Genomic DNA, 27,526 nt, shown 5'->3' with positions numbered 1-27,526 from the left:
TTCTGTTTCATCTGCTGCTTCCTTTTTTTTAAATGTCACATTTTTCAAAAAAATGTTTTGCTATTAATTCAAATGTATTTTAATCCTAGGTTTGCTGTAAATTCATCTAAATTCATTGATTTATGTTTTTCTTACTATTAATCCATCTAGTTGTAATATTTTACAACAATGGCGACATTTTTATTCATTTAGAAAGCTTTTTGCTATTAATTAAAATGTATTTTCATTCCATTCCCAACATTTGCTTCCTGTTAACTAAATGACCATGTGTTATTTTATTCTCAATATAAAAAGTAAATGTATTCCCCGTTTCAGTAATTTGAGCATAAAAAATTGCACCTTTCGCTCAAAACGTCATCATTTTAACGTGGAACATGGCACGATATGTACACAAACTGACATACAGTTATTCCCCCCCCCCCCCCCCCCATCATGCGTACGTTACGCACACCTGCAAACTGTCAATCACAGACCAAGGCACGTATACACACGCACACACGTGATTTGAACATGACGTCAACAAAACTCGTCTCGGTTACAATTTCTGAGAAATGTCAATGCTTTAAAACGGCAAGAATATTATTTTGCACTTTGTAGAGATTATTATAATAACCGTCATTGTAATATTAGATTGAAGAGCTCTATCATTGAGACACACACACACACACGCGCGCGCACTCGGTGATTTTTTTTTTGTCCCATGAAACGTTCGTGTGTTATCGGACAGTAAATAAATATGAAATTGTATTGACATCTGACTCTTCATCTGTAGCTGCTTTCTTTTTTTTTTTTGATTAAATAGTTTTTCATCCTAAAAATGAAAACAAGACCAAACGCGTCTATTATAATTGCCGTTATTAGAGAATGTTGATTTTGATTGATGTCATTTCTGCGTCATCTGCCATGTAGAGCTGGAATGTTGAACGAGACGGCTGGAGGGGGGCAGGTGGGGGTCGGGGGGCGACAATAAATGCAAATCAATTTTAAAATCATAAAATAATGTTAGTGATGAGCTTCCAGCATGATTAAAAAGCCTTTTCATTCCGATTAAAGGTCACTTTACATGTTTATTTTTGGGGGGGTTTTCGCTTTCGTTTTACGTTCAGGTGATCCTATCTTTCTCTTTTTCGCGGGCGTGCGCGCGTCCGAAGCGCACACTCACTGGCGCGCGCTCACGCTAACGCACACACTTCACCGCAAAGTGGGGCAAGCCGCGGCACAGCTGGCAAATGATCGATTTGTGCACACGCGTAGCGGGGAGGGGCGGCGCTCGCGCGTTATACCTGCCGCCGCCCCTCTCAAAGTCCCACTCGCATGCCGCCACTACACTCTCTCCTCCTCCTCTCCTCCTTCCTTCCTTCTCCTCTTCTTCCTCCTCGCCTCCTAAGCATCCGCTGCATCATCAAACTTCAGCCCCTAGTAGAAAAATACTTGAAAACAACACAAAAAAAGAGTGGGGGTAAAAAGCAATTTTCTTCCGCTTTTTTTTCACCTCGCTGTGGAACTTTTGATGGAAAACAAGAGGTCGAGCCACTGCTGACTTGACAGGTACGCTCAGTTCTCACTTTGCTTTTTATTTTATTTACCGTCTTTTTAATGCGACTTTTTTTTTTATCTCTTTCACATTTTCATAATCATAAAGCTAATAATTACTGCTTCAAGGATATAGCCTATCTATGAAAAAAATAGCATGAAAAGCAATCGGCAGGCAGACCTTCCTTTTCACTTAAAACCCACACGGATCCAAAGTGGCTTCTTCTTCTGCGTCTGAGATTTTAATATTTCATAAAGAGAGAGGAGGGGGGGGGGGGTGAATGAAAATATGAATTAAAAAACTTAAGAGCATGCAGGCTTTCATGGTAAATCTAAACGGTGGCTTTCAGCACACATTCATCTCATTTTGATTTGAATAACAATTTTGAAAAAGAGGCCAACTAAGGAGAACATGCCTTCACATACTCATTAATAGAACTTATTGAGCAGAAAGATGTGTTTGATATTTCAGATTGAGGACGGAGAAGGTGCAAAATTGGAGTTGAATCTCACTTCTTTATTGGAGTTCTTCTCATTTCATCTTTTACAAACAAAGTGAGCTCAAAGGAACGTTTCACAAGGTCAAGATTTGGAGAAAGTTTCACGCGCGTTTTGTCATGTTTGGCGCGACGCTCACTCAATTGATTGATGTAAAAGGAAAGCAAAACATCGATGGGGTTAAGACTTTTAGATTTGTCAAAGTTGCACATGCACTAATGCCTTTGGATTCATTTCTGCCCATTGAGAGCACACTGAGATACATTACAAGGGCTGTATTCTATTTTTTTTTCGACATGAGGCATTCATTTAAAAAAAATGGAATCAAGTAAAATGAAAGTTAACAGAGATGGGATTTTAAAAAATGTTTTTTTTTCCCCCCCACTGTCAAAGTTTCACATTCTACCATTTTTGGCTATACGCTCACTCAACTGACATCCAATAGATGAGATTTAATTGACATGAGGCACTCATGGCTACATTATATACCCCAAAAGGAAAATTAAACGTTAACAGTCTAAAGTTTTTTTTCCCCCCAATGTTGAACATGTACGCCACAATGTTTATCCGCTCTCGCTTCTTCAGTTCCTCCAGAATGGTAGAATGAGATCCATAGCGAGAGATGTAAGCTATTTAATCGACTCGAGGGGTTTTCATTTTTGACAGATTGATGAAAATGAAGTCTTAACATGGATTTCGCAAAAGTTGCACACACTCTCTACCATGTTTGGTTCTATGTTCACTTCCTTCGATTCACCTGCACAATCCAGGACAAGAGCCCGTTCTATTTAATTGACATGAGGCATTCAGTGTCCGCAGAGATCGCGGAAAACGTAGGTAGGCTTTTTTTACGTTTTGTCCGAGATGCGCACGCGTTCGACTATATTTGGATCGACAGTTGCTTGATTACGTGTACACCTGCACAATCCAAACGAGAGCCGTATTATCTTTAATTAACACCGGGCACTTATTCTTGACTGAGCTCAAAGGCAAATGGAGTTTTAATGGGATTGAGGTTTTCATCAAAGTTTCACGTTGCACTTTTTCACGTTCGGAGAGACGCTAAATTCATTAGTGACACCCATGCGAGCCATTAAGATCCAATATAAAAGCAGTGTCGCTGAACTGACATGAGGCGTTCGTTTTTGATTGAGAGAGAAGATAAATATGGATTACCGGGGTTCTGGGTTTAAAAAAAAACAGTGTTTAGATTTTTTTTAAAGGTTGATATTGTTTTTTTTTTTTTTTTTTAAATCCATGTTCACTTTCTTAGATGCGCTTGCACAAAGTAATGAGATCCACGACTGGGGCGTTATCGTCTTTCATTGACACTGTCGGGGAGGTTTTCATTTTCTTGACTGGGATCGAAGTGAAATGAAGTCTTATTTGGGTCAAGATTTTGGTCAACGTTGTACTCCGTCATGTTTGGATCGACTCTCACTTCGTTAGTTACATCGGCACGATTCAAAGACAATGATACTAGAGTCGTATCTTATTTAAGACTCTCGACTGAGATGGAAAAACAACAAGAAGGCCTAACTATCCGATCGCGACGTACACATTTGTTTCATGAGGGACACCCACCTGTAGGTGACCTAAAGCGATCCGATTTGAGCTGTATTTTATTAGACACGGTCAGGGAGACGTTTGTTGTTTTGACTGAGATCGAAGGCAAATGAAGGGTTGGACTATCATATGCAATGTATACATTGTGTGTTGTTGTGCGCACATGTAAGTGCGAATACTAACCAATGAGGAAGCCATCGGGGTTTTAATCAGTGTGGGGGGGGGGGGGCGTTCATTTTCTACTGAGGAATGTTGTACGTGATCTATATGTCACGCGTATTTGAACGCGTGTGTGATTGATGTGCCAACCAACGTTCATACGGGCATTTAATTAGGTACGCAGTCCGACACGATATGTGCAGTAGTGACACTGTCAGGGTGGTCTTTATTTTCCCCCAGGATCAAAATCGAGGGAGGCTTAAAATGGTGACTGTATGTCATGTGTACATTGTTACTGACGGTACAGGTGTCAAACTTTGACACGCAAACGCGGATCGATCGTGAGCTACGTGGCGGCGCCGCATTTTCGAAGAGGAACTTCAAATCACAACCGCACGAATCGATGTCTCAAACGATTGTTCTGAAGACACATTTTCAGTTGTGTACTTTACAAACACACCGTTTCAGAAATTTTGCGGGAGTTGCACACCGCTGCAAACCACACCGACATGTTGCGCGATGAATGCTTCAGAATGTTTGCTTTTTTTTTTTTTAAGCCATATTCTCACCCTAAAACTCATTCACCAGCTGTCCCCAACCTTTTATTAGCCTCACGGACCGGTTTAACGCCGGACAATATATTCACGGAGCGCCCTTTAAGGTGTGGCGGATAAATACTACAAAATATTCTGATATGACCTGCATGAAAACTGTGGTATTTTCGAAACATAATAATAAACACAAATCGTGACACGAGGAACGTCCTGGTCAGGCGCAAACGCTCTCTGGTCGCTATGGTAACGTTTAAACGTGCCTTCAAAATAAGATATGACGCAAATTCGAAGAGCGTGAAAAATACGACTCCACGCAATGTTGAATCCGTGGAAGCCCTGAGCTTGATTTTCTGCAACCAGGCAGTCGCATCTGTTTCGTTTTGGTCGCCATCGCTGCAGAAAATCTCCGCTTCACACAAGTAGGATGTTGGAAATAGCAACAGTGCTGTTGTGGCGGTCTCAGAATATTGAGCCATAACTTTAATCCACAACGGCAGAGTTGTTGTCTCGAACGTACTTTGAAGGCCGCTGTCATTTGCGATCTCAAAGTTTTTTTTGTTACTCATTTTGCGAGCTCCTCCGTTTCATTTTTAGCGTAACCGATCACGTGACCGAGAAGTGCGCCTTGACGAAGTGTGACACAGACCGATGTCACAGAGGATCGGGTAATTTTTCAAAATAAAATATCTTTCGGATTCCAAAATAAATAAAATGGAATGAATGTATTTTTTTATTCTTTCTGTGCTGCCCGGTATGAAATGACCCGAAAAAATACATTTCCATCTCGCATTACACGACATATTCTTTAAAGCAGTGCATCAAATTAGCAGGAAAAGCAGCTGTACCGCGTCCCAAGCCACGGAGAAACAAAGCATGTCGTGGAGCAGGTTTGTCGCACGCATGATGCAATGTGGACGTTTCTTCGAAATAAGAATCTAGATCAGATAAGTCGAAGTTTTGTGTGTGGTGGCGCAGGGGGAAAAAAAAGAGAGTCAAGCCATGCGGGCATTTTGTGTAAACACATCGCAGCAAATGTCGGTTGCGGCTTCTCTGAACGCCCAAGACGCGTGTGTGCCACTTCTCGCGAAGCGTCGTGGCTGAGCACCCGCGGCCCAGCGATCAAAAAACGTGCTAAACAAAGTTGCAGTTTGTTTGTCCCTGTTTTTTTTTTAATCTTTCAAATTTCAGTTTGTTCGCATAACGTGCAAGTTGTAAATTAGCTTCTAAAATGAATGAAAAAAAATGTCGCGAGCGTCTGGCTGAAACCTCATAAGACCCAATTAGGTAAATGGGTCCCCCCCCCCTCTATACTATTGGTCATTCCACCTGTGGGGATGTTATTTATTTATGTATTTGACAAATTGTTGACCAATTTAAAGCGTCGAAATTGTCAAGCACCGTTTGACGAGGCAATGTGAATGGTTGAACGATTTTTGGCGCGTCCTGAAACATGACTATATCGGAGGGAGAGGATTTCATTTTTCCACCAAAACTGACTTTTTGCAGCAACAAATCTCATTTGAACCCTTCCATGCCTATCATGCCTTTGAACCCCCCCCCCCCCCCCCCCCAAAACATGGCAACTCCCTGCCCTCCTTAAATACAGGTTCCTGGTTAATGTCACTGCAATACTATCAATACATTTAAAGAACTCAAGTTTTTAATGACCATATCAGACAAAAATCTACACTTCGGGGAAATGTCTTGATATGGTTTAAAAATGGTTTAAAAATGGAAGCATATAAATGGCCAGCATCGCCTAAAAGCAAATCGAGTTATACAGTGAATGTGAATCGCAATTGTGACAAACAAGTCGCCCAATTTGAAAAAGTTTGAACGTGTCTCACATGCTTTTCATTCTTCTTCGTCTCTTCCAAAAAAAAGATCATTCAGAAAGCTTATTGTGCATTATTTTTCACTTTGTAGCCCTTGTGTCCAAATATTGATTTTTTTTTTCCAAAATTTACTGTACCCACACAGCAAAATCTTTTGATACCTTCTGCGTAAACCTTCTAGAAATGTTGTAGATTATTGTGTGGTGATTGAGTTTCAGAAGCTGCTGCTGACGCCCACCACCTTAGTCTCGGTTGAGAGTCTTGTGTAAGACTTTTTTATTTTTTTTTGACCCTGCGGGGCCAATTACTAGCGAGGTGGTGTCTTTTTTTTCTTTGTTTATCTGTGATGAAATAATGCTTCCTACCAATTGCTTTAATTGTTGAATTTTATTCCCATTGCGGGGGAAAAAAAAATCTCACCGGGCAAAGCTGTTAAAACACGTGTAAATATAGACTATGGGTCATATGGAGAGCTGTTTGTTATATTTTGACGCTTATCTGGTTGATTTTACACATTGGCGCCAGCACAAAGATGAACATAATACAAATGGCTTCAAATGGAAAACTTCTGGTGTATTTTAAAGCATGGCTCCTTGAGATTTTTTTTGTGGGTTTACTCGTGGTAGATAAGCCTACCAAATTATATGTTGAAACCTACTTCCGGTGTGGCGTCACCACCACATAGCCAATTTTTTAATCCAAAAGCTCTGAAAATGCCCCCCCCCCCATCAGTCTAGTATACATGCTTCAGCTTTAGTAGCAACCGCTACAGCTTCAAACCCACAGTGGCAGAGTTCCCATTTTTGTGTCTGTCTTCTTGAGAGTTTTTTTGCGGGTTCACTTATGATAGATATGACTACCGCGGTTCACGTTGTTAAGTGAAACTGGCTGCAGGTGATGAATTTACATAAAAAATCTGTAGGCTGATTTCAGATAATGACCCAAATGACCCTGATATGTCGAGCTTCCAGGCATTGTTTCTTGAGACTTTTTTTGTGGGTCTACTTATGATTGATATGCCTACCAAATGTCACGTCATTAAGTAAAACTGGCTCTCGGGGCTGAATTTACAAATGCAAATCTCCGGGATGAGTTTGCTTTTAAAGGACCCGGGGAAGTGAGCAAAATGTCCGTAAAACAGCTGCTTTAAACCAAAATGACTGGCTTCCTGGGTATTTTGGGGCAGTGCTTCTTGAGACTTTTTTGTTGGTCTACTCATGATAAACTTGCCTACCAAATTTCATCTCACTGAGTGAAACTGGCTCCAGGGGCAACATTTTTAAAACATTCCAAGGGGCACTACAGAGCCAATTTTAGGAACGTAGATGATTGAAACACTGTCTCAGTGCTGCATTCCATGAGGATTATTAAACACACACACACACACGCCACACACACGCAGTTTATAGTCCCACTTTGCAGGGAATGATATCTTGGATAAAGCCATTAATTGCAGTCTTTTACCGTCTCGATGATGATGGCAGGTTTGCGTGGCATCGACTCCAATTATACCTGCGGTAGGCATGGGACTAAATACCTGTTTAGATGTCTTTTACTAGACTGTCGCCAGTAAATAAGAAGCCTGTCTACCACACGCACATTTGGGGATTCCACCTCCAAATTTTACGATTCGTATGAAGTGATTCACACAGGGTTTATTGCTTTTGTGTTTTTTCCTTGATGTGTGTGTTGTTGCGATTTTGAATGCTGCATTCTTTGAAAAGTCACTCCTTGGGTGAGCACTTAACGGGCGCTCTCGTTGTGTACGTACACCAGCCGAGTTTATGGGTCAGTGTGACACGCAAAACGATTAAAAAAAAAAACAACAACAAAAAAATAAATAAACCTCAATCTCATTAAAGTTTCGAGATTGTATGATTGACTGTTTTCCTTTCCTTCGCATATAATTTCCACATGATGGATGCTCTTCAGTTTAGCGAATTGCTTGGAGGAAACTGTGGGTCAGTGTGACCCACCGTCTCTTCAATCAGGAAAAATATAAATCAATAAAATGCCACAATTATTGTTTTTCCGAAATAAGACAGTGGGTGGAAAAATAAGTGCAGAAGAATACATTCTATCAAATATCTTTTGAGAGTTTTGGCGGGTCACTTTGACCCGCAACTTAACAGGAGGTTTCAGCTCATTGTCTAATCTTCTGAAAGTTCCTTTTATGTCAACGCGACCCAGTGTACATTTCATGAAAAATATCTAAAAACATTTTGAAGACATTTTCCCAACCATTGTGTTTTCCTCAATACTCAAAGTTGTCAATTTGACCCAAAACATGACAAGGGGTTGAACGCTCATTGCCTTAGGCGCTTCAAAGGTTTCTGTCCGATACGTTTGGTGAGTTTTGTCTTGCCTCTGGTATGATTTTCAAAATGGTTGATCCTCATTGCTCGGCTTGGTTTATTATTCGCGGGTGCTTAAACGGTTGACGAGTCCTTGCACGAAGGGGTGGGGGTGGGGGTGGGGGTTTGGGGGTAAAAAGGTAAAACAAAAGCAAAGTCCGTCATGTCACGCTTTTTGCACGGCATGACAAGCCCTCGATACGTGCGCTCTTCCTCTGTGATTACGCCACGGCGTAGCAAATACAATTTTAATACAAGTTTGAAGTCACGATTCAAATCACATTAGCTCAAGGCTTATTTTTTTTCACTTTATTGTCCTTCATTCCGATGCTTGTCTTTATTCCATCTGTGGAGGTTTTTGGGAATCCTACGCCTGTTTTTTTTTTTTTTTTAATTATTATGGAGGAGGAGGGCGAGTTTGCAGGAAAGCGCATCCGAGATCAGCTTGTTAATACCCACCCACGTACCGCAACACACACACTGCATCCTTATCGAGCGTTTTGTTTCTCGCCGGATGAGTGACGCCTCCTTTGACGAGGGATTAAGGCGGCATAGAAAAATAAGATGATAAAAAGGCGACGCGACTTGAAGTCGACACCCGCGTTCTTTTTATTTATTCTCTTATTTTTCCCCAGAGACGCTTTGCCCATTCTGTCGCCTTCCTCGCTTTTATACAGCGCTTCCGACAAAGGCCTCGATGCTCTTCGGAGTATCTGTTCTCCCGCTCACTAATTTGGGGGAGTAGTGATGGCGGTAAGACAAAGTGATGGTATAACATCACGTTGAGAAAACAAAAAGAAGACTCGCAGTACCAAATTTTGGGCCGAGAGCATTCAGACTTTTTTTTTGCGCGCACTGTTACTCCAAACATGTCCAATTGAATGCTGATTGGTGAAACTGCAAAAAAAACCCCCTCCCAAGTCCAAGTATGCATGAACATTTTTTTTAATTGACTGTTTCAACAAGAAACAGTGGTCGAGTGGTTAGCACGTCGACTTCACAGTGCGGAGGTACCGGGTTCAATTCCAGCTCCGGCCTCCCTGTGTGGAGTTTGCATGTTCTCCCCGGGCCTGCGTGGGTTTTCTGCGGGTGCTCCGGTTTCCTCCCACATTCCAAAAACATGCCTGGCAGGCTGACTGAACACTCTAAATTGTCCCTAGGTGTGAGTATGAGCGAGAATGGTTGCTTGTTTCTGTGTGCCCTGAGATTGGCTGGCAACCGGTTCAGGGTGTCCTCCGCCTACTGCCCGAAGACGGCTTGGGATAGGGTCCAGAATACCTCGCGACCCTTGTCAGGAAAAAGCGGTTTGGAAAATGAATGAATGAATGTTTCAAGAATCCTTGAAATGATTGTCATAGTTTGATGCTGCGTTACACTCATACGAGATGGCGTCGGCAAAAATGTGTCTAAAAATCTGTCTAGGCAAGGCAAAGCAAGCGTAATTTTATTTTTTATGCACATTTCATACACAGAGCAAGTCACCTAAACACCCCAAAGCACTTACAAAGACATTAAAGAAATGCAATTGAATACAAATCCAGTAGGGCCCCGAAGGTCAAATAGTGGAGTTCAAAGCAAATATGGTGATGCAACATTTAACTGTTATGCTACATGCAAATTTCACTTTTTGGAGTTGATTCCAGACTTAAGTTTTTGTCATTCTTGTTGTATTGTGAAAGACATGTATGTACTATTATACTGAATAGAAACATTTTCTAGTTTTGACAACAAAAAAAAATCACAAACCGAAATCAATAAAAATATTGCAAGAATGTCCACTTCTCTGCCTTTCTGTGACTCTTCCAGTCTGTCTGTGTCTATTTTGCAACCCGTTGATGACACTATAAGCCCAAATCAAAGCTTTAAGTGTTGCAGACATTCAGAGAATCACAAAGACTGGAGGAATCACAGAAAGGCCAAGTGGTAGACGTTCTTGGACCCTTTTTTTATAGCCATTTAGTTCCTTGTTAGAGAGCAGCAAACGTTTTGTGCAAAAAGTTACAATTACAGTTACCTGATAAAATCATCAACTGTCCACTGTAGTAACCACTGTCCCTGAAAGGGTTAAAGGCACTAATCACTAAATCGGGCTTGCCTGCGCACTGTAAAAACCCCTCAAAAGTGATACCAAAAGAAAAAAGTGCTACAGCAGAAAACGCTGTACTGTAATGTGAGAAATACAGTGTGAGATCAATACCACTGGGGGGCGGGCTGTAGGAAGTGGTCAAAAGGTGCAGCTCAATTTGGCATCGGGGAGGTCATGATGTCACGAGAGTCGCTCTCTGGCTCGCTCGTCGTCTATTTCTAGTCTGCCTCACACGATTAGAAAACAATTAAGCCCTTAGGAGACGACGGCGTGTTCATTACACCTCTTCTGCTTCTTCTCTCGCCTCCTACACTGCCGGGCGGACAGGCGAGGAACATAAGAAATCACCGTATTTTACCGCTAATTGAAAGCCACACTCGCCACGTGTTAAAAAAAAAAAAAGCGGGACTAAGTGGATTTGTTTGTTTGGGGGTGGGTGGGGGGGGGTAGATGTTACGGAATATTTGCCCAACTTATTTCGCGCTTAACATAGACAAGATGATTACGAGTCGTGCTCTTCACATGAGGTCATTAATAAAACATGCAACGCATCCACTCCGCAACAAAGTGTGTGCGTGTGTGGGGGGGGGGGGAAGAGTACAGGGAGAATAACATTGTCATTGAATTGAAATTGTCAATAGCAGATATGACATGATGCCAATCCTCATGTCTCACATTTCTTCTGTTGGTTTTTCACTTTGTTACATATTGTGAAACCTGTCCTCCCACACACACACACACACACACACACACACACACACACACACACACACACATGTGCGCGCACACACTCACTTACAATGACTTGTTTTTTCCGAGAACAGTTCTTTTTATTTTTTTGCAAATTTCATTTTCATTCATACACCCACTGGTCACAATATCGGGTACATTTTCATAACCCCTTCAAATTCAGCCTTTACAAGGATAATAGGGCACCGTTAAAAAAAAAAAGGACAAATTTTCCTCAGCGAGCACTCTGAGGTGGACTGACCAGCGCCAAACCACAGTCCATGGCTGTTTCTTAGTTTGAAATCCAACTGTATGCGGACACCATTCTTCACTCTGGCTGTTTCACTGAAAACACGGAAATGTATTTGGATCATGTGTGAACGTTTATGCTCATGAACCCATCCTCCATGAAAGGTGTCAGAAAACGGCACAATATTTGTCCGGAAATGCTTCGGAGGGCCTCGCAAAACAAATTTGTAGTGGTTTAGTCCTCAACTCCTTTGAAGATGGCAGCGGATGCAAATGTTAGCTTTGTACAAGACACGGGCGCATTGTCGCTCCCTCAGCCATTTTTTTTTCTGCGTTGGGTGGGCATGTAGCAACCATTAAGTAATCCCCCACCCACCCCGCCCCCCCGTCCTGATCAAAGCCACGCCACTCACGTGCTCTGTATGTAATGCGCACTGTAAAGAAGCCGACAATAGCCATAGCCGCGCGGTCGCTAGCATGACTTATTCGTAATTGGAGTGTTACGAAAACACTTCATGTTATGGTATTGATGTTTGATTAAAAATCAAAAATAGGTGATAAACGTGCCCGTTGGGCAGAAATATTTCTTCGCAATCCTCATAGCTGTCTGAGGCACCTTCCACATTTGAAAAGCGGCTTCTACTTCATATATTAGTCTGAGGACTTTTGAACTGCTATTGCTAACCGGAAGTGGATATTCTGCAGTACTTTCCTTTAGAAACGAAATATCATCATCAATATTGCCAAAATAAAACCATCTAAATGAGTATTATTCATTTTTTAAAAATCGACGTCATTCTTTTGGCGACATTGACAGTGTACCTAATATTGTGTCCGCTGGTCATAAACAACAAATTGGCATCAATACGGCAGATTAATTTTCTTAAGCGGAATTTTTTTTTTCTCCCTTAAATCCTGTGCTGTCTCCAAAATGTGTGAATGAGGAGCTGAGACGTTGCTAAAGACCCCCGTCACTTCCCCGTCGCCCACCACTCAGACTAATTTGTATTAGTAATCGCAAATAATGGTATTAATGCCCATTAGCAGCGAGGCGAGGGGCGAACATGAAGACATTACAACACCTACGTGCACTCAGCCTCTAAATAAAGACGCTACCTCCGCACCGAGCCAACTATTTAGAATTTCCATAATCATTCCCGTCTCCTCTCCCATTAGTGTCAGATTTTTTTTTTTCACCTTCCACCCCCCACCCTCCTCCCAAATAGACAAAATATTCTTGTCCCGCAGTTTAAAGAGTGCTGGCCCAGGTGTAGCAAACGCGTAATGACGATTGACATTTAAACGCCTTCGGTGGCAAACGAGACCTCTTTTTGCACTTCATGTTTTCCTTAAAAACGCGGCCAAGCGGCACCAAATCCAGAACTGCCACAATTACGAAACAGAGTGTGTGCGCGTGTCTGTGTGTGCGGGCCACATTGCTGCGAACCCACATTGAGCCCAGCTAAATCTGCATTCAGATTGTGATAAGCTAGTTGTTTCAACATATTATTCTTGCACCCTCCTCCACCCCCAAAGTATTTTCTCATGATTATTATTCCTCCAATTTTTGCCGTTCTACCGCTTCCACATTTCTCCATTGCAGATGCAAAATATTCTCGTCATTCAGGCAAAAAAAGGGACATATCCCACATTTAATGTATCTAACTTGAAAATATTGACATCGTTCAGGAAATCTTGGGAACTTTTTCACCAGGTTTCAAAAAGTCTTAATTTGTCCCACAAATCCAAGTTTTGCCCACGGAATTAGTGGAGACCAAGGTTTCAAAATAAAGTCATCCCGTACTTTCATGATTCACAATTTAGCAGCCGATTCAAATCATTCCAACGTGAAACTGTTCAGGGGACATCTTAAACTATTTCCACGGTCCCAAAATTCACACATTGATGATGAATCCACATTTTCCGCGACGTTGCCAAATGCAGAACTGTCACATATTTACCTAATTTCAACTTCAAGTCTCACATTCTACATTTCAACAATTCAGCCAGTTCCGCAGCATTCCAGTTCAGAATTAGCATTCACGTGCAATTTCTGAATGCATTGTAATCTCGAGTTATTTTTTGTGTCTCCACCCCACACACACACACACACAAATGCTATATGTTAATTGATAATCAGCAGTGTTGCTTCGCCGGTGCGTTCAGTACAAGTCTGCACCCCTTCTGGATGTCAGATTTTTTTTTCCCTTTGCTGCAGTCATGTCGCTGCCAAGCTGGGTGGCTGGCAGCGCCACCACCTGTTGGCCGTGCCAAGCCTTGGCAGGGGTTATCGGCGCTCTCTGATGGCGCCTGACAATCGCCGTGGAAATGACTGCGGCTGCTTGCGTCACACCGGAGAGAAAAAAAAAGGAGCACGTTTCCCCACGACGGCTTAAAAATAAGAGAAAATGCGGTGTAACGCATGTTGACACACACCTTGTTTATTTTATTTTGCGGTGGCACTGCATGGTGCAGAGCAAGTATAAACGTCTGTGTGTGTGTGTGTGTGTGTGTGATGTTCCTGTTCACATTTTCTCTTCGTGGCTCCGCCAAGTTGGTCATGTTTTCATTGACATTTGTGAGCTAGCTTATCAGGGTTACGCCACAAAAATATGAAAATGGAGGTTGTGGGCGTTTTTGGAAAATTCAACCCCCCGAATCCAGCTTCATAGAAATACATCAACTTTCACCAGGGTACACACACACACTCTGAAAAACGTGAATGTTGACGCCCACTAAAAGTTGATGAAGTCATCTGCGGAGGCAATTATTCTTCATTTGTTGGGACAGATCTTTATCATGAACGCAGAATCATCTCATCTCTCTTTCGCTTCCTGTTAGAATCGCGAGGAGAAAAAAAAAAGACTAACAAATACCTTCGTAGCAGTCGCGAGACTCTTTTACAATGCTTCCCACCGCCCCCACTTTATCACCAGGCATCATTCTGTCTCAAGTGACAACGCTTCAGTAGCAGTTTCCTGCTCGAAGGCTTCCGTTCTCGCCTCTTGCGGGGAATTCACTAGGACCAGACAAACTTCTGACCCCACACAGTTGGCAGGAACAGCAATCGGGGGTTAACCGCCGAACGCAACACCTCTTTTCCGTCTTCTTCTAAATCCTTTGACTTTATGTCAAAGTGTCTGTGGTCGGCGTGTTTATCAAACAGCGGCTTTGCAAAGACGAGGTGATTACGATGTTTACGGTTGCGGAGTGAAAATATTGTCACACTGCACGTACGCTTGACCTCGCCAGGACGACTTGGCACCTGTAGTTTTTGTTGTGACTGTAGTCAGCAAACGCACTTCCTGTTTGTCGGTTTCCTGTTCTTTTACCTTCACCACTTTCGATGATACAACACAGCAACCCTCAAGATAATTTCTTTTGGAATAAGTAATTGTTGTGGAACTTCTAAAGTCAAACACAGCCACAAATTTAAATTGGACCACGATTGTTTTACAAAGTACATCGGTACCCCTACTTACGAAATTAATTGGTTCTGGAAGAAATTTTGTAACTAGAAGATTTTGTAAGTAGAGACGCAATTTCCATGTAAATGCCCTAATCCGTTCCAAACCCCCCCGTCTCCAAAATTCAGCCATAAATGTTTTCTCAAGCATAAAAATGCATCTAAATATGTAACACATACTGTACATGTTACAATTATATTATTGCACAATAATACATTTAATAAAGGTTTGCACCGGCCGCAAACAGTCTACAGATATTGTCTTTTACAACACAACTTTCCTAGATTTGCACTTTCATATGTCCCTGTGAATGAGAGCAAAGCATGTAGTCTCCGCCGGCAAGATGCATGCCAGCGATGTACTAAGCGCGTTATGTACCGTCAGTGACTGGGGCGAGGCAGCCTCTCATAATAGCCACACTCTTGCTTTTATTCTCGTCTACTTCCTCTTTGTGTGGCAAGCCTCTTCTTTCTTGTCAATCATGCCATGTTTTCATGGTTCACTAAATCAAACAATATACTGTATGTGAAGCCTCAAAAGCCTACACAATGCTGCAGTTCCTGGTTGTCAATTGTTATTTTTTTTTTCCCATGAGGGTCCATTCCAGTTAAGTTTGGCCATGCCGCTTACGCGGCGGGAAAACCCACTCCATACAGAGAGGCCAAAGTCCGGATTCAAACCCCTAACCTCAATGCGGTGAGGCAGATGCTAACCACTAGTACAACGTGGCACCCCATCAAGCATTATAGGAATAAATTACTTTTAAATCCCAACACATGGGACCCAACTTCAAGAATTTAGTTTAATCAAATCTCATTTGGATTTATTGACACGTCAAAGAGACATCAGCTGCCAGTATATAAAAGACTCGCTTCATTAATTACAATGTCAGCTTGCGAGTGTTTGCACAATCTGTGTGCACTCTCTCGATGTGCGTATTTCTTACTTGTTGACAGTTGGGGTTTTGTGGAGCTTGTCAAATATTTTTGTCTGGTAAAATGACACCAAGGCATGGCATGATGACCTGCTACACAGGTTTCCTTGGCTGTAAAATAACGCCGCAGAACCCGTAATGAGGCAGTGACTTGGGTGTATTAGCCTTTGTTTGTTGACAGGACCTTTGTTGTGTAATGACAACTATCAAGAAAGACAAGTGCAACGTTCACTTTTTTTCCCTTTTTTTGGGAGAGGAGGGGGGGTGCTTAGACGGGTTCACTCCAGATTTTTTTGTTTTGGCTATGACCATGACTATGATGTTTCTGGATATTCTATTGAATGCTTTATTATATGACAAAACTGAAGCCTGCACAGTAGTGAATTTAAAAAGTTTCAATACAATGTTCTGTAAAAATAGGAATGTAGTTTTAGTCTTAGGATAGATAGGTAGGTAGTTTATTGGGGTGTGTTAACCTTTTCAAAACTTAATTATAATTTTTTAAAGATTGTTATAATGTCCTATTATAATCTTCACATATACAAAGTCACGGTACAATATGAGTGAGCTGATTTAACATGTTCAGGGCCCAAATTGAGATGGAAAAAAAGAATGTACCCGACCGTTTCCACATTGCTGATTTGTAAATACAAACAAAGAGTGGCAATAAAAATAGGAATGATTGATTTTACTGATTTATAGTCGCCACTGTTGATGATAATAAATACAGGGAGCCTTCTCACTCCAATCAAGATGATTAGAAATTCCTCCGCATACTTTTTTTTCGACTTTAACACCCCCCCCCCCCCCCCCCCCCCCAGCAACCCGCCATCGGGACTTTTTACGGTCGGTGCAGGTGGAATCATCCGCTCGTCTACGGGGACTAGTTTACCCCCACCACCCCGGAAATGTTGCAGCCCCCTCGGTCGCGCCATGTGCCCGCCGAGGGGAGAGCGAGCAGCCGGGAGAGAACCAGAGTGAGTGAGGGAGGGAGCGAGAGAGTGAGCGAGAGAGAGGCGGAGGAGGAGGAGGGCGATGAGTCAATACAACTAATAATTTAATGGGGACACGCAGGGAGAGCCGGAGCGAGAGAGGGGGGGAGACCGAGAGGCGGATAGCCGAGGCACAAGAGCTCCGAGCCCGAGTAGCGAGACACCTTTTTCCACCTCCAGGCGTCAGCGGCGGCGGTAGTAGCAGCGCGGCAAGCCCCGCGTCTGAGCACCCGGCTGGGGAGCGTCGTTTCTCCGCGACGCCGGGAAAGTGAACGGCACTTTTTGACCTCCCCTCGTCTTTTTTTTTCTCAGCCTTGTTTTGAATGTGGCGAACCTGCTCCGTATCACGTTCCGGCTCCGCGCTACCAACAGCTGAGGGGACATTTGCTAGTTCTTGGTTTCTCGCTAGCTACTTCCCAAGCACCCGGGTCTAGACGCGCACTGTCGCCGGCAACTGTGGCGGTTGTGGTGGATACCATGGTCCGTTCCGTACGCTGTTCTCTTCCCGGCGGCGGCTAGCGGGCAGGCTGCCAGCCAGCCTCTCCCCCAGCCTCCCACGGCCATGTTTGTATTTTTGGGTGAAGTAGTGGCTAACCTCTCACTTTGCACCCGCTTGTTGTTGATTTTCTTCGGGTTGTTTTTTAGCGTCCATGTCGCCGGGCGGTATAAGCTAACATAGCGCAGACACTCACCCCAGCCCCAACATCGGTCGATGGTCCCGCCTCTTGCCCACGGAGCCTCCCAGAAGCCGGCTTGACTTCCGCGCCCGCCCCCCCACTGTCACTCAGTTGCCAACAGGAAGTTTTGCTCTATTTATTATTTGTACTGTTTTCAACAACTTATCAGTCTACCCTGGCCAAACTTGAAGAAAAGAGGAATCCAAGTGGTGGCAAGCTGCTCCTTTCCAGGTTGGTTCCTTCAATTTCTAATTCCTTAATTGCAACTTCCCCTCATATTTCATTCTTATAATATTTTTGGCATTAAAAATCCTGATCTGGATTTTTATATATGTTGTTCCTTTTTTTGTAAGTAAATAATGCAATACAAAACGTCACATCAATGCACAATTTTTCTTCACTGGAAAGGAGCAGCATGTGAATATGATTATTATTTATGCGGATTTGACGTTGATCCCGGGGTGTGGATGCCTTCAGAATGCCCTCCACCGCCCCACCTCGTCCCTCACTTTTCTGCCCTAATTGCAGGGAATTACTTGGCTCATTGCTCGTCATGAATGGGAGGAGTTGATGATCTTTGGATGCGGGGGTGGTCGGGTTTGTCCTCTTTGACAGGTCCAGTGAATTAACACGATGCACTGACATGCACCGTGTATCTTACACACTCGTGCAGCCCCAACAAATGACCTAATGGACATTGCATCTAAGCCACGGGTATATTTCAACAAATGCAATTTGGGTGTGTTGTGAGTTGGTTTAGATCGTGGGGACTAAAAGTGGTGTGAGCTTTCCTGTCATGTTGCTGGTTAAACTGACACATTTCAAAGTGACAAAAATGCAAGAAAAACTTGAGCCGAGTCTAGTTTAAAGATGTATTTTTTTCACTTTAGGATAATACCACATTTAAAAGTGAAAACGAATAAAAACAGGAAGGGTTAAGATCAGTTGCACCTTTTAAAAATGTCAATGTTTAATGTTTTTTTTTTTACGTGTCATGTGTCAAATTGCCCACTTAAAACTTCAATTAAAAACAAGGTAAAAGTAGTTAAAATGTCGTGTAATGGGTATTGTTTTGTACTTGCATAAAAGTCTACACCTGTAAAGTTGTGACATGGCAAAATTCCCCCAAGCCCAAACTGATGCATAGCCTCGGAATACCTCAACCAAACCCCAGCCAAGCCCCTCTGCACTGCGTGCTCGGTAGCAGAACCTCATACCCCGCTGTACGCATCCAAGCGGAATCTCCCCGCAAATTAATGTGTTCTTGCTTAAAAGAAACAAGGCTTGTTTGGCCCAACTCGACTGGGACTCACTTGTGGGATGTCATACATAATACAAGGGCTGTTAAAAAAAGCAGACACGACAGAAAAAGCTAGGCCAACTGAGGTGCTAACACATAGATGTCAAAGTAAACTTAAACCTAAAAAAAACTTTTTGAAATGCCAACTGTTGGCAATGTGAACATTGTGCATGCAGACAGTACAAAAAACACAAAGGCACTTAAGGATTTAAAAATTTCCACTAAGGTTGTATACTACTTCGAATGAGAATTTATACCATGCTAACATGCTAACAGTTATGTTAACAACAATACAATACAATACAATACAATACAATACAATACAATACATGCTGATTTATATAGCGCTTTCACAACAGCGGCAGCTGTAACAAAGACTAACAAGATACCAACCTACAGTAAGTGGCAAAAGCGCTAAGGCACGTACCTGTGGATCAGGATTTAACATAATTTCTCTTACTATTTATAATGATATTTTACGCAATGCTAATATGCTAACACTTAGTATGCTCATATACTCCATGATAGCAACCCGAGTAAAGAAAATGCTGAAGCAGAATCAAAAGGATTTTATAGTTTCAAATACAATTAGCTCACTTGCTACACTGCTAACAGTTCCTTTGCAAACAAAAATGGAGCAAAATGGTTCTTTTGCAACCTCTGGGCAGCAGCAACTGCTGTAGTCCGCCACGTAAAATTGATTTGACTCTCCTGTCTCCACAGGTGACCGCAGCGAGTCGAGGGTTGCTGAGATGATGATGGACCATCTCAGCGAAACGTGTTTGGGCAAGGAGAACGCCGAGCTGGTCAACAGCATGGCTGAGGCCAAGCCCCCACCGGCCAAGCTGCCCCGCATGGAGCAGAACGGCAGCCCCCTGGGGAGGGCCAGGCTGGGCAGCACTGGTACCAAACTGGCCGGGTTGCCCTTCAAGCCTGCCAATCACCTGCTGAAGACCTGCCACAAGCGCGGTATGTTATTTTTATTTGAGAGATTACGTGTTTTCAACACCACTGGTTCATAGGGAATTCACATAGGCATCATTAACAGTTAGGGTTGTGCGTGTATCGGTAGTGACTGGAATTGACCTGCGAATTGGCCATGAAAAACAGGCCGAATCAAAAATGTATTTTGAACCCGGACAAATCATTGATTGTCGTCGCACAGATTGACTGACAACTCAAGTGTGCGTGTGGCGTATGTATGTGGTGAATGTGGATGCGTCATGTGAAAGCAGGCGGCAGGTTCTTTGGGGGAGATCCCGGAAGTGTGTGGGAATAGTTAGAGAGCTAATGAGCATTCAATAAACCGTTAGGCAGAACGGTCAATGAAGCCCATCTTGGCGGTGTTTGAACGCCTCAGTCGTTACTTCGCTGTTGGCCTCTCACGCTGTCATAGCAACAAATGAAGGGAATTCGTGTGTGCGTGTCTGCTTCGACGGGAGAAAAACTCCCCTGCTAGCTTAGCGCTAGTTAGGATGAAGAGGTGACGACACAATGCGGATGGATTTATGGGACCAAAAGCAAAACAAAAACCTCAGCCTGGTTTCTGTCACTGACCAGGATATGGTGTGCGATCCTGGTATTTAAAGCAAGATATATTAAACTAAAAAGGATAAATTTTCCAATATGTTTTCGCTGCTGCGTCAGCATACTGGCGTAATCCAGTTCAGATCAAATGCTATTTACAATTACCATTTAGATTAAACTGGATTTTCATTTGTTGCTGTAAGATGTTTTTTTGTTTTTATTTTTATGAAAAGCCCAAATGTACATCAATTTAATCATCATTTGCTGATCTCAACAAGACAGTAGATTTGGATGCAAGTCTGAGCTCTCGTAACAAACCACATGGTTCGCTCATCATTAAAAGATTGCACAACACAACACAATGCTTTGTGTTGCAACATGTTACGGGAGCCCGAATAACACGAAATACATAAAGCTTGAGAATTGAAGTGACAACGCCAAGCTGTTCTGTAAATTGACACGCAGGGACGAAGCATCTAGCTAACTGCATGTTGCAATTGCGCCGGAAAACTGCTTATGCTAAAATAAACGCAAAAGTTCTCATTTCGTAGGTGAAAGGGGACTCAAGCCAGGGGCCCAAGTCACCAGGGGCCATTTTAGCCACAACTAAAGTCACGAAAACTGCAATGGTGGGAAACAGTAACTCTATACGTCCACAATTGAGTACTACACAGTTCACATCAACTCTTTTCTGCAAACATTTTGAAACAAATCTCTCCTATTCTCTTCACCGTGGACTGTAACTAATGTGGACAGCAATTCAATCGTTGAGTTCCACATAATTTAACTGTAAAAGAAAGATTATAACGAAAAGAAAATCTTGTGTCCAATGCCCAGATGTCCATTCAGAATAGTTACAATATGTCATTGCATCAATGCAGATATTTGGATGAAGTCCCAATTTGGAATATTGACAGTTGATGCAATTCTATTACAGAAGATAACGATACATCGCCCAATGGAAATCTTTCTTTGTCCCTTGTAAATCGTGATATCATAGCGTGGCACTGCAAACCGCTTTTGAACATGACCTTTTGGCTACATTATCCCAATGGATAGATGCCAAAAATGGATACGCTGTGACTTACTTAGTGTTAAAAGAAAATCCCAGCTGCTTTGTGTAAACAGGATAAACTTTATTCTTAATTGGGAAAGTGTGATGAGCTGGGATTTTTTTTTTTTACTGCCTGGAGAATTTGCAGATTTAATAAAGATTTGGCGCATTAATAATAAAATGCTGAGTTTAATCCAATCACACTCATTGGCATTTAAAGTTGAGTACAACTTGCAAGCCCCTCATCCACTTCCCACCACCAACCTCCCTCATTCCGCACGGCCTGCATGCATGCACTCCAAAACTCTTAAACCCTCGTCACAATGCTCCTTTAGTCATCGCAGCATGCAAATACACACACGCGCACACAAACACACAAGCGCTCACACACACTTATTGTGGCCGACAATGGCAAACAGAGGAGCACTGTGAGAATCATTGCTGTGTCGTGCTGCATCGCTGCTGCTGTGTCGTTAGTCCTCCTACTTTCACGTCCTCCTACTTTCATGTCCTCCAAGAGCCACTTTGCCATCGTGACATTGTTTTTTTTTGTGTGTTTTTTTTAATCTGCCAAAACTGTCCAAAGAGAGGTGGCGTTTTTTTTTTAAAGTTATAACCTTTTTCCTCCCTCTCGTTATTTTTGTATTTTTTATTTTATTTATTTATATATTTTATGAGTTTGGAGTTTCCAGGCTTAAAAAACACAGGTTACAAATGATTCTGTTGGCCTTTTGGGATTTTCTCACTTTTATGTCACATATTTAAAAATATGTTTGAATTTGCAAATCCCATCTGTTTATCCAAACATTAAAATCATGCTCCATGAGCCAGGAAGGAATCCAACTTCTGAATCAATTGTTAGATAAGTAAACAAAATATTTTGGTTTTATATGCTTGTTGTCATTTTAAGTCGCTAAGTTGAAGTTTTTTTTTTTTTTTAATGAAACAAAAATTTGTGTGATAAAATTCCTCCACCACCTTTAATTTTTAATGTATTTTTTAAATATATAATCAGGTGTAGTCATTTTCAAACAAACCCTTCCAGCTTTTTTATTTACCCGCCTGCAACTTTCTTATCCTCCAAAAACCATTTTGCGATTATGATATTGTTTTTCTTTAACCCCGCCAAAGTTGCTTTTTTTCCCCACCAAACAGTTACAATGTTTTGTTTTTTAAATGACTTTGGAAAACCTGCAGGTTCCAAGTCATTATTGCACTTGGCGTGAGTACAGTGGCTTTGTTTGGCTGGGAAGGCGTCCTCGAATGGGCCGTTCCCCACCCCCCCCTCGCCGTCGCTCCTTTTAAATCTGTGACTGTGCCGCTCCAGCTGAGAGAGCCTAATTCCTCACCTTCATCATTCTGAGTGGAAGGTCTGAGGAGAGCCCAGCAGCCGTGCTGCACCCCCTCAAAACCTCCATGAGAAGTTCCACGAACGGAATTGTTTCAAGCCCAACGCTTTGGAGCACTTAAGCCTCATTCATCGCGGATGATATGTAACAGATCCATCTGTGATCGGTGAACTTTTGCAATATACTGCATAGTAGGGGTGTTGAACTAATTTTTGTCGTGGGCCACCTTGAGTCGGAGGGCCGTTATGACAGGGAAACCCAACAGGTCGTCTCATCGTATTATTACTTGTACACAACAAATTGATGAATGGGCAACAGGAGGATGCTAGCTAAGCTAAAAGCTATGATGGACAGTCCCTCCCGCCCCTTCCAGCCCGCCCTGACAGCACTGGGTAGCTCCTGTAGCCAGCGACTGTTACACCCGCGCTGCAAGAAGGAGAGATACCGCCGCTCGTTCTTACCGAGTGCTGTCAGGTTGCTGAATAAACATGCGTGAAAACCTGTAACCATTGTAAATAACACAGCCACCTTATGTATGCATAAGATGCAACTTATTTTTGTTATGTATGCATAAGATGCAACTTAATACTGTGTACACTTTTCTGAAACATTTGTTTATTTTGTGCATGCAACACTTTTTTTTTTCTTCTCTACCCCCCCCCCCCTCCAATTTTGCTGCTGTGGACTGCAAATTTCCCCAATGTGGGACAAATAAAGGTTATCTTATCTTAATTACTAGTTTTGAAATCAGTCAACTATAATAGTTTGGTTAGTTATTGTTCAGCTGATTGTAAACAGGGTAACAAAGTGCAACATTATTTATTACCCATGATAATTTGACATTTCGGTGCAGATTTTAGCAGGGATCATGGAAGTTGACACACGTGATTTGCTTTCGCGGGCCACATAAAATGAACTGGCGGACCGGATCTGGCCCTCTTGTTTGACAATGTGCTTAGTATTTTTTCCCCGAATGGTTTCCCCGCTTTAAACAAAGGCAAAGTTATTATAACTTCCCTTCTTAAAGTAAATTCCTCAGTGCCTCTTCTCACCCTCTCGCTGTCAAGAAATGGGAGACTAACATATAACATCACTTTGAGGAAACAAAAAAAAAAGACTCTCTTGCTTGCATAGTTCCCTGAATAAGACCAAAGGTTTTCCAAAAACTTCTCGCTGCCACTACCAGTTGACGTTGACTATAAGACTAACACACTCATCAAGAAAGTATTGTAGTATACTCATTAAATATGAAAATGTTCAACCAAACGAAAGCTTGCTAGTTTAATGCTGACATGTAATGGAAACCAACCACCTTAGCTGGGCTAATAAAATAATGCATAAACGTTAGGGTAATTGCAAACCTTTAAACAACATGTACTTGTGGCCTCAGGAACATGTTTTTATTTTGTTGTACTAGAATAAAGTGTAATTGCACAACCAGGAGAGTAGCGCCAGTTTGTTTTTCTTTTAATCTCACGGAAATTCATGCACTTCAAATCTTTTGTAGGATGCGCTTAAAACAACAACAACAACAAAAAAAAAACAATGTTGATAAAGTCACTGTGTTGTTTGTTGTAAGTTGGTCTTTGTTTCTTTTTTTTCTGTTTTGTTTTTATTAATGTTGTTAAGGGGACAATGTTATGCAGAGGTGTACTTATAACAATTTTATAGACAAACAATACTATTTATAGTTGCGGTAAAGAGTTGGGGGGGGTGGGCCGCAAAATGTTTTTTCTTTCTTCGGAGAGGGGGGGGGGGAAATAATTGAATAGCACTGGGTTTATATTCATACCACAAATGATGATCCTGTTTTATCTCATTTCAAAGTATTTTACAAACTTAAAAATAAATGGCTTACAGTTTATTTCATTAAAAAAAATGCACAAATGCCAGGACACTGGAACCTCTGTTATCCAGTTATTATTTTTTTTCCCGATCCTCTGTTAACAAGCTGAAGCAATGAAAATAGAATAAATCCAATCCTGCCCCGGAACTAAATAATGTTTTATGGGTTTTGTTAAAACGCCATACTGATATTTTGCTCCTACATCACCGCGCAAGCTTTCAGCCTCTTTTGAATAAACACTGAAACTAAATTCACAAGCAAGAGAAGCAAAAAAAAACATATGCTCGCCTTATTTTTGTTATTTACCCTTTTAAGATATCTAATTGGGTTTGTTTGAGCATTGTTGGATGCGAAGGCATCCTCGGACGTGCCATTTTTCCTTTTCCTTTTAAACCTGCGATTTGCGGCGCTCCAGCTGAGAGCGCCTAATTTCTCACCTCCATCATCCGTAGCAGAAGGGCCTCGCCGAAGCCTTGGCGAGAGGACCCACAGCGGGCATTGTGTCCGAGCGCCAGAACAATATTTACCGCCGCCCGTCTGCGGGCTACCCGGGAAACAAAGCCGGTATTGATCCCCCACCCTGCCCGCCCCTCTCAAATGAACCTACACAGCAGTCTTTATTGTTAGATCTTTATCTATTAAAATCGAGGCAAGAGGAAAAGCAGCCCGTTCAGCACATTCCCTGGCATCTGTGGGCTGATTGATTGTTTTGCCAGGACTCTGCGCGCATCTTCTGGAATGCCAGGGATTGGAAAATATTAGGACGTGATGTCGGTTTAATAGGCAGAAGACAATAGTGTGAGAACATCGCCACGGTCTCATGGACTTAACATTTTAGCGCAATGTATTTCAAAGTACTTTTGTGCTTTGGTGAATGCTGTTTTTTTTAAACTATATTCATTTGCACCTGTAGTGATATTTTTACAGTATTTGAACTTTTAACCACGTTTGGATAAGGATCTGAGGGCGCTTCGACAAAAAGGCCAATATTGTACCAATGGAAGATTCTCATGGACGCTGTTTGCCCTGCACCAGAATTCATACTCATGCGGTCCTCTTGTCTCATGTCATCCTCCGAGAGGCAGACTAACAACATACATCCAAAATCTACATTTTTGTTGTTGGGCGTGTTTTTTTGGGGGGGTTTTTTTGAGTGGAAATAGAAACATTCACCCTACCCCAGAAACCAAAATGGTTTTGTCCTGCTGTTCTCAATCAACCAAGAAGCAGCCAGCCAGCTAACAAACTGACTGGCTACTAAAATTAAAATGCCTTTTTTTCCCTCCATCACCTTTTTGATTTGTTTTTGCATCTTGATCAATAATGGAACTCTTCGCCCTCTTCCAGAATCCAAAATGGTCTTCCTTTCATCCTATCTCCAAGAATTAGGAGGTAGCCTGCAATCAAACAGTCATGGGCTGTCCCAAATGTTTCCACTTTTCATTGTGATTTGAGTTGCAATAGATCCGCTGCCCCGGCCCCAAAATTAAAAATGGTTTGGTCATGTCGTCCTATGCCTAGCAAGGAACTCTGTCACGGTCTTCATTTTGCTGTGCAGGGATATAGGAAAGGCCTATCAACAGGAACATCTGCTCCCAGGCATGTTCCTCATATCTCCAAAATGACTACCCCCTTTTTTCAGTGACCAAACACATCACCCTAAAATTAATTTTAATTTCTAATTTATAATCATTGGGCATGTCGCTCCGGCCACCCGTCCCTATCAAATTTTGAAGAAATATCATCGAAGAATAAACTTGTTTTATTTTGGACTCTTTTACCATCCCGTTGTCCCAAAACGTTTATCCAAGCACAGTCCTGTTTCACACTTTTACACGGAAGAAAGGCATCAAACTGAAACTAAAATCACATCTTTAAATGAGCCTCAGCATGTGTTATTGTGCAGGTTATTTCCCTGCCAAAGTGTTTTGATACCTCACTTTGGCGACACGACAAATAGACGACGGGTCAAGATGGAAATTGTCCCATAAAAGAAGAAAAAAAATTTTATGATCTTCGCGCGGCCATTGCGCATAGACGGCAATCGCTCAAAGAAGGTTTTCTGTGTGTGTGTGTGTCTGGCAGGCAACATGCTGCCCGTCTTCTGCGTGGTGGAGCACTACGAGAATCCTATGGATTTTGACAGCAAGGAGGAGCACGCAGAGTTCGTGCTGGTGCGCAAGGACATGCTCTTCAATCAGCTCATCGAGATGGCGCTGCTCTCGCTCGGGTACTCGCACAGCTCAGCCGCCCAGGCCAAAGGTAAGCGCCACCGCAGCCTCTTGATCCTCTCCCTTTTGTTGCACGAATGCTACTCACTGAATGGCGCACTTGAGACAGCCAGACACATTAATCACTGATACTGCACATACGGTAGTGCCTTTATTAGTGTAAAAAAGATTTTCTATGAAAATGGGGTAACTAAAGAGTCCAACTTATTAGCAACACCCAAATAATGGTCTGATTAGGTGATAGTGAGATTATTTTTTACCATAGGAAATAGATCGAGTAATTTTTTTATTTAAATTATTTGATTTAAATAAGCGAAATTGAATTTTATTCAGGGATACACTTATTTAATCTTTTTTTTAATTACACATATTTTTAATTAAATATGAATTTTCAAACAAACCATACCGGCTATGTTTGATATCTCCCCATTAAGAAAATAAAGTTTTAAAAATCTTCAATCTTCAAAAATGTGTGATATAATGTATTTGGCTGTCTTAATGACTCATTTGGTGTTATGCAAATGTTTTAATTAATTTTGATTTTGCAAACACTTCTTTCGCATGTTGTGGGTCAAATTGACCCACC

At 42.1% G+C, this 27,526-nt stretch overlaps 1 protein-coding gene across 3 annotated transcripts in view; it reads left to right on the top strand.

Moving 5' to 3' along the window:
• The first annotated feature begins 1,259 nt into the window (after positions 1-1,259).
• Positions 1,260-27,526, top strand: part of LOC127601052 (DNA-binding protein SATB1) — a 67,100-nt gene continuing 40,833 nt past the window's right edge. For 2 of the 3 annotated variants that reach the window (XM_052066030.1, XM_052066027.1), the window contains exons 1-3: positions 15,197-17,864; positions 19,657-19,902; positions 26,795-26,971. In XM_052066030.1, coding sequence (XP_051921990.1) covers positions 19,686-19,902; positions 26,795-26,971 — 394 coding nt within the window. In that variant the 5' untranslated portion in view covers positions 15,197-17,864; positions 19,657-19,685. Of the gene's footprint in view, positions 1,549-15,196; positions 17,865-19,656; positions 19,903-26,794; positions 26,972-27,526 lie in introns of those variants that run through there. The other variant, XM_052066028.1, reaches the window with a different exon arrangement.

Source organism: Hippocampus zosterae, chromosome 5, assembly GCF_025434085.1.
Source record: "Hippocampus zosterae strain Florida chromosome 5, ASM2543408v3, whole genome shotgun sequence".
NCBI classification, from domain to species: Eukaryota; Metazoa; Chordata; class Actinopteri; order Syngnathiformes; family Syngnathidae; genus Hippocampus; species Hippocampus zosterae.
This window is presented reverse-complemented; position numbering and strand designations above follow the sequence as displayed.